Genomic DNA, 18,669 nt, shown 5'->3' on the forward strand with positions numbered 1-18,669 from the left:
AAAACGCCATGGTGCACCTGTAGCAGCAAGATGGGATGCCTTCATCTGCCCCACCTGCAATAAAACATGTCTCTCCCGTATTGATCTCTGTGGCCACAGCAGGCGCTGCAACCTTCCAACTGTTTGACTTCACCCCAAAAGGCGCACTTCTCCACTGACTCCCGAGACAGACAGATGCCAACAACCCTTATCCATGATATAGCTATTAGAGACATTTCAGAGGTCTGTTCAGGGAGAAATCCCATGCTCCTGACATTATTAGTATTAGTATTAACTATGTTTGCTTAGATGTTTATTTCACAAAGGTGAACTCAGATAAACTCAGAACCATACATTAAAAGCAAGTGAGTAAAAAACCTTACATGCTCACCAAAAATATGCATGAAACTGTAGATCCAACTCAACCAACCCCACTAAAAAAATGAGCTGAAAATTAAGGTCTGGCTAAAATAAATGTTGTCTTTGTTACATTGATAGCCAATAGTATACTGAAAAAAGCATATAGCCAAAAAAATATATCTTATTTAATCACCCAAGGGGCTGTGTGCTTCTAAATGAATTCCAAATTATGACCTAGAAATAATTGGTAGACTGTCCTGACATTCTTTTAATGGAACCGGACAAAAGACTTCATTTTTATTAAATTCTGCTGCCTTAGAAAGATAAGAAGCAGAATTCCCTGCAGGCATTCAGAGGAAAAAGCATAATTTGAAGTAATGTTTAAGTCTTGAACTACAAGGTAGAAGATTATCTACTTATTTTAAGTGAGAGACTTAACTTTATAAAATGAACCTTGAATAAATCTTATGAACGACATGAGGTTTAACTGCACTTCATCTTCTGGCACAAGCATTGGGGCCAATATTTCTAGGGCTGGCCTGCAGCAGGGTGCAACAAGATGAAAAGCAATCTGCTTCAGACAACACCATGAGAGCAGGATAGATGAAGGTGAACATTAGTCTCTGAACGGTGCATCAAGAGCTTTTAAAAGCATGAGCACATTTCACTTATTTTATTGGTCCAGCTCTACAAAAATCCCATATTAGGTGATGATGATATGACAGGTTAGGTCATGAGAAGTTTTTTTGGTGAAGGATTCCTAAATGAAAGGTCTATCAAATTCATTGTCAACTCCAAAAAAAACCCAACACCCTAGACATGTTTGAATTCTTCAACATGAATTAACTGTTATCAACATCACTGAGAATGGGATATTCGAAATGCAGAAGGAAGCCTAATTACACATCTTCCATATACAGCCCTAGACTTCAGTTTTTATTCTGTAACATGCACTGTGTATTAACATGAACTGCAATACAAATAGGAAGGCTTAATAAACAAATACACATTAACTTCAGTCTACCTAGCGCTCCCAAATTCTAAACTCACATTTCAGAAATATATCAGAAAGCATATCGTTACAGATACATTAGCATGAAATGGAGAATTAAGAGCAAATATAAAATGTCCCCTTCATGGATCACTGCCTTGCCGTGGCGAAGGGGCTTGAAGAACTCAGAGAAGCTATGAACTATGCCGAGCAGGGCACCCAAGATGAACAGGTCATAGTGGAGAGTTTTGACCAAACGTGATCCACCTGGAGGAGGAACCGGCAAGCCACTCCAGTATCCCTGCCAAGAAAACTCCATGGACAAAGACAACAGGCATATAAAAGTTATGACGCTGGAAGATGAGCCCCTCAGGTCGGAAGGCGTCCAACATGCTACTGGGGAAGAGCGGAGGGCAAGTACAAGTAGATCCAGAGCTGATGAAGCGGCTGGGCCAAAGCCGAAAGGACGCTCAGTTGCGGATATGCCTGGAAGCGAAAGGAAAGTCCAATGCTGTAAAGAAAAATATTGCATAGGAACCTGGAATGTAAGAACCATGAACATGGGTAAGTTGGAGGTGGTCAAAAATGAGATGGCAAGAATAAATATTGACATCCTGGGCATCAGTGAACTAAAATGGACGGGAATGGGTGAATTCAGTTCGGATGACCATCATATCTACTACTGTGGGCAAGAAACCCGTAAAAGAAATGGAGTGGCCCTCATAGTCAACAAAAGAGTGGCAAAAGCTGTACTGGGATGCAATCTCAAAAATGATAGAATGATCTCGATACGAATCCAAGGCAGACCTTTTAACATCACAGTAATCCAAGTTTATGCACCAACTACTGGTGCTGAAGAAACTGAAATTGACCAATTCTATGAAGACTTACAACACCTTATAGAAGTGACACCAAAGAAGGATGTTCTTCTCATTATAGGGGATTGGAATGCTAAAGTAGGGAGTCAAGAGATAAAAGGAACAACTGGCAAGTTAGGCCTTGGAGATCAAAATGAAGCAGGGCAAAGGCTAATAGAGTTCTGTCAAGAGAACAAGCTGGTCATCACAAACACGCTTTTCCAACAACACAAGAGACGACTCTACACATGGACATCACCAGATGGGCAGCATCGAAATCAGATTGATTATATTCTCTGCAGCCAAAGATGGAGAAGCTCTATACAGTCAGCAAAAACAAGACCTGGAGCTGACTGTGGCTCAGATCATCAGCTTCTTATAGCAAAATTCAAGCTTAAACTGAAGAAAGTAGGAAAAACCACTGGGCCGGTAAGATACAATCTAAGTCAAATCCCTTATGAATACACAGTGGAAGTGAGGAACAGGTTTAAGGATTTAGATTTGGTGGACAGAGTGCCTGAAGAAGATGGAGGCTTGTAACATTATACAGGAGGCAGCAACGAAAACCATCCCAATGAAAAGGAAATGCAAGAAAGCAAAGTGGCTGTCCAATGAGGCCTTACAAATAGCGGGGGAGAGAAGGCAAGCAAAATGCAAGGGAGATCGTGAAACATACAGGAAATTGAATGCAGATTTCCAAAGAATAGCAAGGAGAGACAAGAAGACCTTCTTAAACAAGCAATGCAAAGAAATAGAGGAAAGCAATAGAATGGGAAGAACCAGAGATCTGTTCAAGAAAATTGGAGATATGAAAGGAACATTTCGTACAAAGATTTCCATAATAAAGGACAAAAGTGGAAAGGACCTAACAGAAGCAGAAGACATCAAGAAGAGGTGGCAAGAATACACAGAGGAATTATACCAGAAAGAAACGGATGTCTCATATACCACACGTATTGTGGTTGCTGACCTTGAGCCAGACATCCTGGAGAGTGAAGTCAAATGGGCCTTAGAAAGCACTGCAAATAACAAGGCCAGTGGAAGTGATGGTATTCCAGCTGAACTATTTAAAATTTTAAAAGATGATGCTGTTAAGGTGCTACACTCAATATGCCAGCAAGTTTGGAAAACTCAGCAGTGGCCAGAAGATTGGAGAAGATCAGTCTACATCCCAATCCCAAAGAAGGGCAGTGCCAAAGAATGCTCCAACTATCGCACAATTGCACTAATTTCTCACGCTAGCAAGGTTATGCTTAAAATTCTACAAGGAAGGCTCAAGCAGTATGTGGACCGAGAACTCCCAGAAGTGCAAGCTGGATTTAGAAGAGGCAGAGGAACCAGAGACCAAATTGCAAACATGCGCTGGATTATGGAGAAAGCTAGAGAGTTCCAGAAAGACATTTACTTCTGCTTCATTGACTATGCAAAAGCCTTTGACTGTGTCGACCATGGCAAACTATGGCAAGTTCTTAAAGAAATGGGAGTGCCTGGTCACCTCATCTGTCTCCTGAGAAATCTCTATGTGGGACAAGAAGCTAAAGTTAGAACTGGATATGGAACAACTGACTGGTTCAAAATTGGGAAAGGAGTATGACAAGGCTGCATTTTGTCTCCCTGCTTATTTAACTTATATGCAGAATTCATCATGCGAAAGGCTGGGCTGGATGAATCCCTAGCCGGAATTAAGATTGCCGGAAGAAATATCAACAACCTCAGATATGCAGATGACACAACCTTGATGGCAGAAAGTGAGGAGGAATTAAAGAACCTTTTATTGAGGGTGAAAGAGGAGAGTGCAAAATATGGTCTGAAGCTCAACATCAAAAAAACGAAGATCATGGCTACTGGTCCCATCACCTCCTGGCAAATAGAAGGGGAAGAAATGGAGGCAGTGAGAGATTTTACTTTCTTGGGCTCCATGATCACTGCAGATGGTGACAGCAGCCACGAAATTAAAAGACGCCTGCTTCTTGGGAGAAGGGCAATGACAGGCCTAGACAGCATCTTGAGAAGTAGAGACATCACCTTGCCAACAAAGGTCCGTATAGTTAAAGCTATGGTTTTCCCAGTAGTGATGTATGGAAGTGAGAGCTGGACCATAAAGAAGGCTGATCGCCGAAGAATTGATGCTTTTGAATTATGGTGCTGGAGGAGACTCTTGAGAGTCCCATGGACTGCAAGAAGATCAAACCTCTCCATTCTGAAGGAAATCAGCCCTGAGTGCTCACTGGAAGGACAGATTGTGAAACTGAGGCTCCAGTACTTTGGCCACCTCATGAGAAGAGAAGACTCCCTGGAGAAGACCCTGATGTTGGGAAAGATGGAGGGCACAAGGAGAAGGGGGCGACAGAGGACGAGATGGTTGGATAGTGTTTTCGAGGTTACCAGCATGAGTCTGACCAAGCTGCGGGGGGGCAGTGGAGGACAGGAGTGCCTGGCGTTCTCTGGTCCATGGGGTCACGAAGAGTCGGACACGACTAAACGACTAAACAACAACAACAAATAAAATGTTAAGATGCCCACTTCATTTTGTGGGACCTGTCAATTCTATATCACCAGGTAACTCTATTATTTTGGCTATGATCAAATAACAATAAAAAAGGGTAAAGGGGACCCCTGACCATTAGGTCCAGTTGTGACCGACTCTGGGGTTGCGGCGCTCATCTTGCTTTATTGGCCGAGGGAGCTAATGTTTGTCCGCAGTTTTTCCAGGTCATGTGGCCAGCATGACTAAGCCGCTTCTGGCGAACCAGAGCAGCGCACAGAAACGCCATTTACCTTCCGACCGGAGCGGTACCTATTTATCTACTTGCATACTGACGTGCTTTCAAACTGCTAGGTTGGCAGGAGAAGGGACCGAACAACGGAAGCTCACCCCATTGTGGGGATTCGAACCGCCGACCTTCTGATCGGCAAGTCCTAGGCTCTGTAGTTTAACCCACAGCGCCACCCACGTCCCAAATAACAATACATATCCCATAAACTAAGTAATGTATCGTATCTTGCATAATGATAGTTTGAATGAGAAACCTGCAAAGTTCATTGTTAAAAAGTCGTGATAATCATTACATTTTACTCTGAATTTAATTTGAGAACTGAAATATTTCGATAAGTCTAAAATTCCTTATTGAACATTATCTTTTCAGATTCATTACAGAACTTTAATCTCAAATTCCATTTACATTATTTCAAGTACAAGGCAACCATTTCCAAACTTAGGAGTCTGAAAAAGCAGCTTCCATAAAGTTAAGAGTAGAATTTAGAAGGACTAAGTTCCAAGATATATTTTTAATACCTACAGTACTGATGTATGCGTGAAGTTTGTAATATGTTGGTAATCACTGTTCAAGTATCACAGCTATACTTGCATTAATTAGCTCTATAGTTTTATGCTTTTCAGCTGCTCATGAAACACTAGGGAAAATCCAGATTTCCTTATATATAGCCATCTAGAAATGAATAATTGAATAAGCAGGGAATTAGTTTCTATTTTGCAATTGTAATTATTATTATTTTTGGTTAACGCTATTATTTTGAATGATCTAAACTTTATTTATATTCTTTTGAAACAAGTCTTTTGGCAGCCCTGTCCTAATTGCAGAAGAAACACCGCCTGCAAGTTTGTTTGCTTGCTTGTTTTTAAACCATGCTTCTCTAAACAACTATTCTCTTAGCTATATTCTTAATAAGTGGAAGATATCTATCTCAGTATGGTTTGTGTTCAGCAAAACCAGAACTACTTTCTCTATGGGGACTTTTAGATTTAAAGGCAAAATAATAATAAAGACAAAATACCTCATTAACTTGGTGTAATTATAGTTAATGTTATCACCATTTATTTTTATTATTCATATAGCGCTGTCACAGTATTAGTGATTTCACAGAGCTAAATGCAATAAGCTTGCAGTTTGAAATTAGAACCATAAAGAGGCAACAATGATAGTAAACTATAACTGTAACCTTGTGTAAAGGATCAACTTTCCAGTCGTGTACCTGGCAGAAATACTCCAAAACAACGCAACTAATCCAGAGGCAAGTAGTACTGTGTACACAAGTTAGTCATGTCAATTAGTTTCAATCTGTTTACTCTGAGTAGGACTGGCTCTGGATACAGCCCTCTGCTTCTTCAAAGAAAGAGACAAGATACTGAACTATCTAATCTGCTCCACATCTTTTTGGGCCACAACAGGAATACCCTAAAATTTCCGCAGCCACATTGTTACTCTACCCATCCCCACACTGAGGCATGTAGAAGAATCCACATACGATTCAATTCTGTGTTCCCCACCCCCATCATCTACAACTCAGGAAATACATCAATCACAACACTAATCTGTGCATCAGCATACAACTACCATCTTCTCAATGTACCCCTGGACAGTGCAGCAATGCACAGCACACTCCTCAGGAATAAGGGAAGAGGAATTTTGCGTGGACCCCTTCAGATAGTATAGAAATCTACTACACCCAAGGCTGAGGTGCTCAGCGAAGAGTATTTTTTTGTATCGTATAACCCCAACTGCACAAAGTGTGATGCTATCTACAGCCTCGGAAACAATCCAGACATCACAATTAAAGATGTTGGAAAAGGAGGAGCTATTTTTCTCACTGACCAGTTGCATGTGTACAGAAGATCTCCAGCACCAATTTTTGCAGAAACAAATCTGCACAGATGTGTCATTGCACATATGTTTCATCTATATGTGGATATATGCACCGAGGAACTATGGGTGTTAATAATAATAAGTAAATTGTCTTTATTCATGGGAATTCTTGAATTAATAATCTTCTTGTGCCATAATTATAAGTAACCATATTACATTGTTTGATCACAATTTGAGTTCCATGGTATTTTTAAACAATACCACTTATCTTCAGAGGCTGTCACAGCAATAATGCTCAGCTCCCATTTCTCATTAATAAATACTGAAAATATAAGTCAAATCATTTGTTTTACTTGGTAAAGCTTACACAGAGCAAATCAGATACATAATTTTAATATAAAGCCTAATTAAGAAACAGCATACTTTCAGTCTTATCAGCAATGCAACATAAAATTATGAAGTCTGCACTAATTAATGCATTGTGTCAAGTCTTAAATTATACATCCTAAATGTCAGAAGCTATAATTCTAAATACAAGGTAGTTTAACCACCTCTCTCACCTAATAGCCACAGTTAATTAGCAACTCAGTTGTAGTGATGTGCATGATAAAATATTGCTAAAGATGCTTGAAATAACATGTCAGTTTAAGGGTGGAATTTAACTAGATTCTCTTATAGTTCAGTTTCAAGCCAATTACCACCATGTGAAACTTTTTCCCAATAAAACTCCCCTTTTGGGAGAAAAATACCCAACTCATCATAAATGAAATGCTAACACATGAGCAAGTAAGAGCTAGCAATTGATTTTTGCGTGGACAGGCGGAGTCCCCAGATCCCGCGCGGTCCCCCCCGTCATGTGGAATAACGACTCAAGACAACGTGCTATGGGATTAAATTGGCCACAACTTTATTAAATTTCAAATGTGGGTAGACCTTGGCTCAGGCATTGGGTGTTCTCCCTCCCCAGTCCCCAGCCGGGGACCTAGGGAGCATCAGGGTTATCCAGTGTGTGGGGGGGGGGATGGGCCGGCTCTGGAGAACATATGTTCAAGCAGAGATAGCCGCCCCCATTACGCCGCCGCCACAGGGGAGAGCAATGACAACCTTTCGGCGTATGGTCAAAGCCTCCCTTGAGAAACCCCTTTAACTGGGAACCCTGGTATCGCCGCCTCAAAGAGGAAGATGGACTAAAGGATTCCGCCCAAGGCCTGATACCGCCAAAGTTGTGACGTTTTGCTACGGGAAAGGTGAAACCTGCCAATGCAGGGAAATTCCTTTCCGGCCCTTTAACAGCGACCTTAACGTAGCAGCGCCCGCATACCTGTGAAGAAAAGTTAACCTGCAAAACCTGTGAAGAAAAGTTAACCTGCAAAATAAGACATTAACTGAGGGTGGGTAGGGTGGGAGAAGCTCTGGAGCCAAGTGAGGATTCCCAGGTAAGATCCTCCCTCTATTGTCTGGGCAGGTAATCCCGCCCCTACCTGGCCTGGTCTCCTTGGCAACGCTTCCCCCAGGTGGGATTGGACAACTGACTGAGGTAGGCGGAGACCTCCAGGTATCCCACCTGAGGGAAGGCAAAGCCAAGCCTATGCTGTTGGAGCCACTCCAGATCTAGGGGCTGCACGCGTCCACGCAAAGGGCGCCCCCCGTTTTAGGCGGGGAGCGGTCATTGTTTTGTTGTATAAAGAATGTAGACTCTGGGAAGGGAACAACAAAAATATCATACCATTTTGTTTCATACTCAAGCCAATCAAGGGTTCTGAGATGTATTGTGTGAGGATTCAATAGGCACCAACCACAATATCCACTAAGAAACCATATCCCTAAAATTGTAGAACTCAGCACTGGCTTCTAAACCTCTAATAAATGGCCACAAGCCAAATAAAATTATGTCTAACTTAAGAGTAGGGGCGCGGGTGGTGCTATGGTCTAAACCACTGAGCCTCTTGGGCTTGCTGATCAGAAGGCTGGCAGTTCGAATCCCCGCGACAGGGTGAGCTCCCATTGCTCAGTCCCAGTTCCTGCCCACCTAGCAGTTCAAATCATGTCAAGTGCAAGTAGATAAATAGGTACCGCTCCGGCAGGAAGGTAAACAGCGTTTCCATGCGCTGCTCTTGTTTTGGTGTTCTGTTGAGCCAGAAGCGGCTTAGTCATGCTGGCCACATGACCCGGAAAAACTTTCTGTGGACAAACGTTGGCTCCCTCAGCCTTTAAAGCGAGATGAGCGCCGCAACCCCAGAGTCGTCTGCGACTGGACTTAACTGTCAGGGGTACTTTACCTTTACCTTTTTTTAACTTAAGAGTGCCATGCCAATCAACTCTCCAGTTATTATTTAACTGCAATAAAATATTCCATGAAGAAAAGAATGCTACTGTGTAGCTAAGTGGTAGATTATTTTTTAAAAAATGCATTACAAATGTTGCATGGTGTCACGAGGCAAAGAAGTGACAAAATAAAGTTTCCACATTTTTGCTTTATTTTGCTCCCCACAAAATTATCAAAATGCCACACTGATGCATGATGTTTGCAATTTCTGGTTGAAAACCAATACTCTAGGGTACCCATGAAGTCCACCATATAAATCTTCTCATTTTTTACCTTATCTAGCTTCTCAGGTTCATTTAAACATAACAGCCAGCATAGATGTTTACAAACAATTCAGAATGTCTATTATTACTATTGTTATTATTAAATTTGTATACTGCACTTCAACTATAGATCTCAAGGTGGTTCACAACAAAAGATCACAATATAAAAAACACAAAATACATAATAAATAGAAGAACAAAAACAAACCAATAATCTCCCCTCCCATAACACATTTAAAAGTGGATTAGTACCATTTCAAATACCAAATTAAAATCCTCATTGTATTTCATAGACCCAGCTTAATCATTGACTCAAGATGAACTCAGGTAAGCAGTGCTTTTTTTCTGGTGCTACTCAACTAGAAGAAAAACACTGCAGGTAAGCTTCTCACTCTCAACTTCAATTGTTCTCAAGTTCAACTGTTCTATCTGTAAGGAATTGCTGTTCCTTTTTTTTTTTTTTTTTGGCTAAGACTAATAAGAGAAGAATTTTTAACAGCTGTGCGCCTGTTATATTCTGTACGGAACTGTATCCATAAAGAAATGTTTCACAAAACCTCTCTTATACTATCTCAGCAGTTCAATTCATTCATTCATTCATTCATTCAGTGGATTATTGGCAGCAAATTGGCCAATGCAATAATTACCCACATTTCCAGGAGAAAGAAGACAAGCAATGCCAGATCTGATTGCTTCTAGGCCTTATGGATAGCAAGATTGCCACAGGGATGAGGAATGATAATGATGGATTTGAGCCCTACATTGAGCAAAAGGTTCCTGCCTTGCATAGACTAGATGGCCCTTGTGGTGCCCTTCCAACGCTACAGTTCTATGATTCTATGCTTCTATTACATACAGCACCTGAGCAAAGGTAGCTCAAAAGTTTTCTAAGTGATATTTTCCTTGCAGCTATATGCTGGTAACTCATTTATGCCAGGCAACAACAAAATGGTCTATTAATAAAGGTGCTTATATAGAGAGTTAAGAAAATATATGACAAATAACCTCAAAATACCTGAAGAAAATGGTGTCACATTTTCCTAACATGCCCTAAAAAGAGAGAGAAAGAGTTCAAAACAAGCTTATGTCAAAAGTACTGGAAATGCACAGGCTTCAGTCCAGTAGTGTCAGGGTGTAGAGAATATTAAATAAGCATAATCGGGTAGACATATGGTGGTTATCTTATCTTGCTGTTTAAGCTTGCAACAGCTTCACAAGATGGTGCCTTAACACTGTGAATAGCATCCTGAATGATTTAAAAACAGTGTGATTTGCAAAAGAGATAATGTGGTATACATTCACTGCACAATGATTGATAGGAACAATAAAGGTTTTCTGATAAATTGGGAGAATTTAATAGGTTGGAAGTTGTAACACTCAAGGTTTAGCAATAATTTACTGAAGGTCAATAACATAACACCTGATCTACTGAAAGGTGACTTATTTATGAATATAACTGACAGATAGAATGTTCTTGTCTATCTGACCTTATTAAGAATTCAGAACAGAGAAAGTTAAGTGTAAATCCTATTTAAATTACTGGGATCTAAGCATTCAAATGTGTCCAGTAACTCTATTGATTCAAGCATCTCTAAATCTCCCTTCATGCTTGAAGACTATAGAAGGAAAGTGTGCCTACCTGTTGAGTCCAAAGGTGGACAGATACTAAGCTGGTTAAATGAAGGTATTTAATTTTAGGGTACTTTCCTTGCTTACAGTTACTTACAGACTGGTGTACTGGGATGCAGGTGGTGGTGTGGTCTAAACAACTGAGACTCTTGGGCTTGCCAATCGGAAGGTCGGCAGTTCAAATCCCTGCAACGGGGTGAGCGCCTATTGCTCTATCTCAGCTATTGCCAACCTAGCAGTTTGAAAGCATGCCAGTGCAAGTAGACAAATAGGTACCACTGAGGGAGGAAGATAAACAACGTTACCGTGCACTGTAGCAATCCATAGAACTCTTTAGATCATTGCAAATGTAGTTTTACCTAGGCGCTGCAACCGTGCAAACATAGCCATTCAACCTGCATAAAACATGTCAAAGGATCTTATGTTTCTTTCAGCTGCTCCAGTTTCCAAAAACCCTATTGTGCCAAGTGTTGTTAATGTTTTTGTTTCCTTTTAACATAAAAGATCCAATCTGCACTATTATGTATCAGGCTTAGGAAACAGAGTAGGAGAAGACAGGGGTGATGTCATTTCTTCCTGTTACATTTCACTTCCTTCTAGCTACAGGACTCTCTCCTGCCTGACCTCTCTGCAGTTACAACAAAAATTAAAAATAACATGCAATACACATGTGTGGTAAATGCTAATTTCAAGTTAAGGAACTGAAAAAATGATCTTCTAATATTAGCTTAGAAAGTTGAGTATGACATAAAGAAAACAGACGTGAAGTGAAAACATACAGAGTTAAGTTGCAGCCCTCCTCAGTAATTAATACAGTGGTACCTCAGGTACGGGTTGCAGGTGGCGCTGTGGGTTAAAGCCTCAGCGCCTAGGGCTTGCCGATTGAAAGGTCGGCGGTTCGAATCCCTGCGGCGGAGTGCGCTCCCGCGGCTCGTCCCAGCGCCTGCCAACCTAGCAGTTCGAAAGCACCTCCGGGTGCAAGTAGATAAATAGGGACCGCTTACCAGCGGGAAGGTAAACGGCGTTTCCGTGTGCGGCTCTGGCTCACCAGAGCAGCGATGTCACGCTGGCCACGTGACCCGGAAGTGTCTCCGGACAGCGCTGGCCCCTGGCCTCTTAAGTGAGATGGGCGCACAACCCCAGAGTCTGTCAAGACTGGCCCGTACGGGCAGGGGTACCTTTACCTTTACCTTTACTTCAGGTACAGTGGCAACCCAAGGTACCACTGTACTATGTTCCTCGTGACAAACATGGGAACACACTGAGTAGCCCATACTCCAATGTCCACTTGAACAGTGCAGCTATCTGTAGTAACACTGTAGATGCAAAGGGCTCCACGTGACCCAGAATTCAAATTGTGCAGAGTTCCAGTTTGTGTCGAACCCTTCATAAGTACAGTACAGCTTCACACAGGAAGATGTTATAGCCACAGACAGTTGAGCTGTTCAGAGAGAAGCCAGGGCTACTCAGCTCACCCCTGCCCCTGTGTTGAGTAACATGGAAGCATTGACACCAGGACAGCTCAGATACCGGAAGTGATTCACATTGGGAAATATTACCAAAACCAGTGTATTGAAGGTGGCTCATTTTCACAGATTAATAAAGCAACAGCCCTTCCCCTCCATCTCTGATTATATATATATGAACAGGGGAGACAGCTGGATAAAGCATACATTGGTGCCTGCATGAACACTTTGTTTACTGAAATGTCATTTTCTTCTTTCACAAATAATCATGTCAGTCTAAACGCCTTCTGGTTTGGGACCATGTTACTGCCTTTAAAGAACTGTGTGCATTATATTAATGCTAACAAGCAAGGACTTCACTAAGAGAGCATATGTTATTTTCTACTGCAGTGTTTTAAAAATGGGATTTACTCCACGATAAAAAAAAATTCACATGCACTAACTATTAAGCATTCATGAAGCATATAAAGGGCATCAGTCCTTAAAATAGGCCAGCTTTGTTAAATCTTGCACACAGTTATATCTGCAGGTGGTCTTCATGTATTATTTGCTTTGCAGAGCAACTACATGCAGACAATGAAACCGGGTTGGACTAGATGACTCTTGGGGTCTCTTCCAACTCTTCTATGCTTCTATTATTCTATGGCATGACACCTGTACCTAACCAAATGTAAACTATCCTTGCTTACCAGTCGCAGAGTCTGGCAAAGGACAGTGAAAAGCAAACATTTTCTTTCATGTAGACTTAGTTCCCCCTACTCACCCCAAAGGCCTATTTTGCTATGACCTTTATACACACTGCAGATTCATTTTGTCTCCTGGTTTAAATGCATAAGTATTTCAAAATGAAAGTTTGGGACTTTATTTCTGGAATTTCTATCATATTCATCAATATTATGTATTGTAATTTATGTATCCTGTGTTATTTGTATGATGTTAGCCGCTCTGAGTCTGGCTTCGGCTGGGGAGGGCGGGGTACAAATAAAATTTATTATTTATTATTATTATTTTAAAAAAAACCAAAGAAAATGCTCTTTGCCATGCCTCCAAGAGTGTTTCACATAATACAAATGAAATATAATTACAGGGCATAATAAAATCATTCAAAAAGCAAAGTGTCAGGAAATGCATTTACTGCAATTTCCAGCCAATTAGAAGGGTAGAAATACACTCCACATCTGATAATGGCTAAGTTCACATGTAACAATTAGCTTCAGTAAACCATACTTTGTGGAAACTGGGCTGCTGCACAAAGCCCGACTGTTCCCGCTTTGTTCCCCCCTTTGAACAAGTGGATAAACAAACCAGGAAGGAGATAGCTTCACACAGGAGTGGGAAACCCTTTTCAACCAAAGGCTCACATTCCTTTCTGGACAACCTGCGTCCAGCATGTGATCATTCACTGCATGCTTTCTTTCCCCACCAAAATGAGTGTTGTTGAATGTGATAGAATAGACAATTAGATAGAAATTCACAAAACTATTCTCCTTCCTCTTCCACCAATGCTGAAAATCTGTTTAGCACAGTGGAAGACTTTTCACACTCAACAGCAGGAGCATAGCCCGTAGATATTTGCAATTTACTTAGAACTGAAAGGTATTATGTGCAAGGGCCAAAATCTCCTAATGTTCCTTTCCGATCTCTTATCCAGATTTAAATATTACTGAATTACACAGAATAATATTTCTAGCTCCTCCACATATGAAAAATGATTTTTAACTCTGTTATTTTTAGACCAACAGCTGACTCCACAGCAACTTCACTGTAAGAAATTATATACAAATTAGTAAGTCTACACCCAACAGAATATAAAATAATTTAATTTCCAATTATTATTGAAATAAAGCTATCAAAACACTACTTGTGTTCTTAATACAGGAGGTCTTATATATTATTTCTAAAATTGTAAGTAAAATTTATCTTTAATGCAATGATTTCGACACAATGATCCATGTGCATATTTCACTTTTCTAAAAACGAACAATTGCTTGGTATTGACAATTGTTTTCTATTCCATTATGGTCAATATCGAATGCACACTTACTTGAGAGCCCCATTCCTCTCAGTGAATCTTAATTCCAAGTAAACATTACAGGATCATGCTATTTGCCATATTAAACAGAACATATCACTTTCCAAGTTCAGAATCTTAATTTTGTTATATACTCCTGTGGTTTTATTCCTTTTCTGGCACCTTTCCACATCTTTGAAATATGATCTTAGAAAAAGCACTGTAATATATTTAACTAATAAACTATATTGTTTACAATATATTCTCTCTTACACTGCACACTTCAATAAACACACTTCATTAAAAACATACTTCATTAAATAAAACAATCCAATATACTCATTTACCTCTTTTTCATCCAGAACAGATCTAACGGACAACCAACATAATACCCTGGGATCCATTTTGCCTATCAACTGTAAAGTAAGCCTTTATCAGCAAATCTTTGTTTCAGGAAATCCCGGTTCAAGTGCAACTAAGTTCCTTTTAAATAGAAAATATATTGGTGTCCCAGCCCATCCCTCCACCAGCTACTCATGCTTTTCTAAATGGAAACCTTGACTGCTGGGCATAATTATAGTAGCTGTTGCATGTGATAAATAGTCAAAAAGCCAGAGTCATAGGATTGTCTGGAAAAGGCTGCTGCGTCTCATAATGTAAACATTTCCTCCTCCTGCTGGAATAGGAAACATCCATTCTGGTAAATGATTAAGAAATTGCTGGCTTTCAAACTCATTCGTAAGAGTAGGAACATTCCCCTCCCCCACGCAGCTGCAAATCTCCTTTGCTTCCTACAAAAAGACATACAGTAAGTAGAAGACTTGAAGAGAGTAAGACGAAAGAGCACGCCTTAAATAAAACTCACAAACTTTAATATGCAAGGGTAAGACCCAGGTCCACCGTAGTCCCTATTATGAAGTGGCTGCTTTGTAGCATTCCTTGTTGAGATTAAAAATTCATATCAGTCCTACCTTCCAACAAAGGTGGTAATTCAAGCCCCTAGTATAGCCTGCTTGCTGACACCATAAATGACCACAGCACTACAAATCCACTGTGGATTTAGCTTACGCGGCTGCAGTTGTCCACGTGTCCAGTATCTGATGCACAGACAAAGACGACAAGTTTTCATTGAAAAGCAATACTGTTCTAGCAAACTCCAGAATGATGCCTGGCTTCACCTATGAAGTTTTTTTTGGGGAGCTATTTGGGGATGTGTGTGAAACAGCAAGGTGGTTTCAGAGCATGTGAAATGCTTCACGTACTGTTTTCACTTGCCTATTTAAGCAGCTGTTGGTTCTTGTGTCACTTCTGCTTCCAGCAGTTTCCTTCTTACCAGACTGACAAACGGGAATCGCACGCTAAGGCAGCAACCCTAATCCTACTTACCTGGGAGTTAGCCTCATTGAATTCAGTAGGCCTTACCACTAAGTAGACATGGTTAGGATCGCTCTATAAACAATGGTATCGCAACATTACATGATATTACAAAGCCAATTAAGAGTAAAGGTGATGAAAGGAAAGAGAAGCCAAGTCTGGGTGGGACTGGCCTTTTTAAAGGGCCTGTTGTCCCTCCCTTCTCTAAGATCTCTTCCAGCCATGTAAGATGAAGAAACCCCATGAGATCCTGGGGAGACCCAGCTCAGTCGGTAGAGCATGAGACTCTTAATCTCAAGGTTGTGGGTTCGCGCCCCATGTTGGGCAAAATATTCCTGCATTGTAGCAGGTTGGACTAAACGACTCTTGTGGTCTCTTCCAACTCTATGATTCTATTATTATTAGCTCTTTTGGCCATGACAGTGACCATGGTGCCCTGCAGCCAGCCTGTGCCTCAAATTCCTTCACTGGGCTGTGAGAATGAGTATATACCTCCTAATTCCTAATAGCCACCTTTAAGGTGCCTCTCCATAACAGCTTAATCATGGTCTTAGGTGATACCCCTATAACAAAGCAGCAACGTATTTTCAACATACAGTATAATGACTTCTGCCAGAAGCTTGAATATCGCTGAAGTTGGAACAAAGCAGTTCAAAATAACTCAAGGCAATTTATAGCTTTCACATGCAACCCTAAGCAACATTATTTCCTCAGTTAAATGTTCATTGCTAAGAAACCTGCACAAGTTTCCTACCACATTATCCTTCACGCACATCCTTTTAAAACAAACTTAAAAAAAATAATCAGGTATTATTTGCCTAGGCAGATGTGCCTTCAAAATGCCCCCTTTACCCATTTCTATCTTTCTATTTTGAATCGTCCTACTTTTTAAACCTAGCATTCAGAACTGAAGCAATGAATGGCTCTTACAATGAAAGCAGCCCAATTCTGCCGACATGGTTCTAGAATAGTTCTTTTTCAGCTATTTTCCCAACAGCAGATCTGTGTCACAAGCAACTATTATCAGCACCATTATCTGACAATGGGCTTCAAATGTACGTCAGTGATAAGAAGCACTTTATTTTCAAGGCTGCAAACTAATGCATGCTAAATTATATCCTAACAACTAATATGAGAAGAAAAAGTGAGACTGCAAAGGCTACCCCCTATAAAATATGCTGACCTATAAAATTTAAATATAGTTTGGCTGCTATATAGCTTCAAGCTGTTAACTTCATAATGTTGTGAAATTTCTTAAAAAGAATAGTATACTTGAATATACTGGTGGATAATTGTTAATAGTTAGATTATGCAGTGTACTCACCTACTAGAAGAAGATGCTATAGGCTGCAAAGGAAAAAGAGAAAGAGAGAATTAAAAATGTTTATATAAATATATATACATATTGTTGCTCTAAACTGATGACACATTTCTATATTTATATGCAAGCTTTTGTCTCCAGTGCAATCACTTAGAATATATATCCAATATTCTTTTGTTGTTTGTGTAGCAAGACACCTCATTGTGGAATTTGAACCACAAGGCAAGTACTGAAAAACAGAACTTGCATATATTGAAAGACCTGCAACTCAAACTGGCAAAAGCCTTGCTCAGGAAGGAATGAACACATGGCTGGAGGAAGGAAATTTGGGTCATGTAAGCCCTATGGAAGAGTTTCATGCAATGTTAATTTTAAACTACTTTAAACAAATAAGCCTGCTTCCTCTACCCCTAAAGTTAGAGATCGGTTCAAAATAACTCAAGGATGATAATCACGTGGAAAGGGAAAGAGGGAGCAGAGCAATCATGTGTCCCCAGTGGCATGCGGTGAATTTTTTCGTGGGGGAACCGTTAGGGCCAAAGGCGTCAGCTTGCAAGGGCAATGGAGGGGGCCTGACATTTCCCATGTCACACATGTGAGCGTCGTGCCTCCTTCCCTAAGCTTGGCAGAAGCTTCCTGGGCTTTGGGAAGCAGGTGCCAGCCCTCTGACAGGACTCAGGAGCCCTCTTGCCTCCTTCCCAAAGCTGGGCAGGCTTTGGGAAGGTGGCGGAAGGGCTCTTGGACCCATCGGAGTATTGCACCTCCCTCCCTCTGCCAGGCAAAAGCTTTCCAGGCTTTGGGAAGGAGGCACCAGGGGAACATTTAGGGGACTAGCCTAGTCCACTGACCGCACACCACTGCACATCCCCCTAAACTGCATTCCTGGTAGCCGTCCATAAGTTGAAGGGCAACCATCTGTAGTGGGGAGTCTGCTCTACCTATGTGGACGCCTGGATGTTTTAGAACCAATCTGCCACACATTCAAAATATCATTTGTTCAGGAACCTAGGTATGTGGACCGCAGAAATACAATTTGTATTCTGGAAATAGATCACTGGTATGTTCCTGTGCAAATAACACCTAAACCACATCCAAGTTTAATTCCAGGTTAATGGACAGAATGACTTAAGCTCCTAAGCAATTTTTTCCAGTTGATGCCACTCATGACAAACCTGCTTTGAAACTGAGATGTATATCATGAGCACACAGTTTAGCACAGGAAGTTTGATAGCACAACCCTTTGCATGGTTACTTAGAAGGAAGCCCTATTGTGGTCACTGGGACTTACTTCTTGTAAGTGCACATAGGATTTCAGCCTCAGGGTGTCTCCATATAAAAGTAGCCCTATAAACACATAAAATGCTCAGCATGTGTTCACAGTAATTTATGACATGTTTAAAAAATAACATGCCACTGGTTGCTTCTCTGTGAGATTATACTTGCTGAATCTCTCTCTCTCTCTCTCTCTCTCTCTCTCTCTCTCACTCA

At 40.8% G+C, this 18,669-nt stretch overlaps 1 protein-coding gene across 6 annotated transcripts in view; it reads right to left on the minus strand.

The window, feature by feature from the left end:
• The window catches only part of PTPRE (protein tyrosine phosphatase receptor type E), a 120,105-nt gene that overhangs the window by 78,565 nt on the left and 22,871 nt on the right, over positions 1-18,669 (minus strand). For 2 of the 6 annotated variants that reach the window (XM_079977144.1, XM_079977142.1), the window contains exon 1: positions 14,834-14,947. In XM_079977144.1, coding sequence (XP_079833270.1) covers positions 14,834-14,844 — 11 coding nt within the window. In that variant the 5' untranslated portion in view covers positions 14,845-14,947. Of the gene's footprint in view, positions 1-14,833; positions 14,949-17,184; positions 17,208-18,469; positions 18,526-18,669 lie in introns of those variants that run through there. The other 4 variants (XM_079977147.1, XM_079977146.1, XM_079977145.1 and 1 more) reach the window with 4 other exon arrangements.

Source organism: Podarcis cretensis, assembly GCF_951804945.1.
Source record: "Podarcis cretensis genome assembly, chromosome: 5".
Taxonomy (NCBI): Eukaryota; Metazoa; Chordata; class Lepidosauria; order Squamata; family Lacertidae; genus Podarcis; species Podarcis cretensis.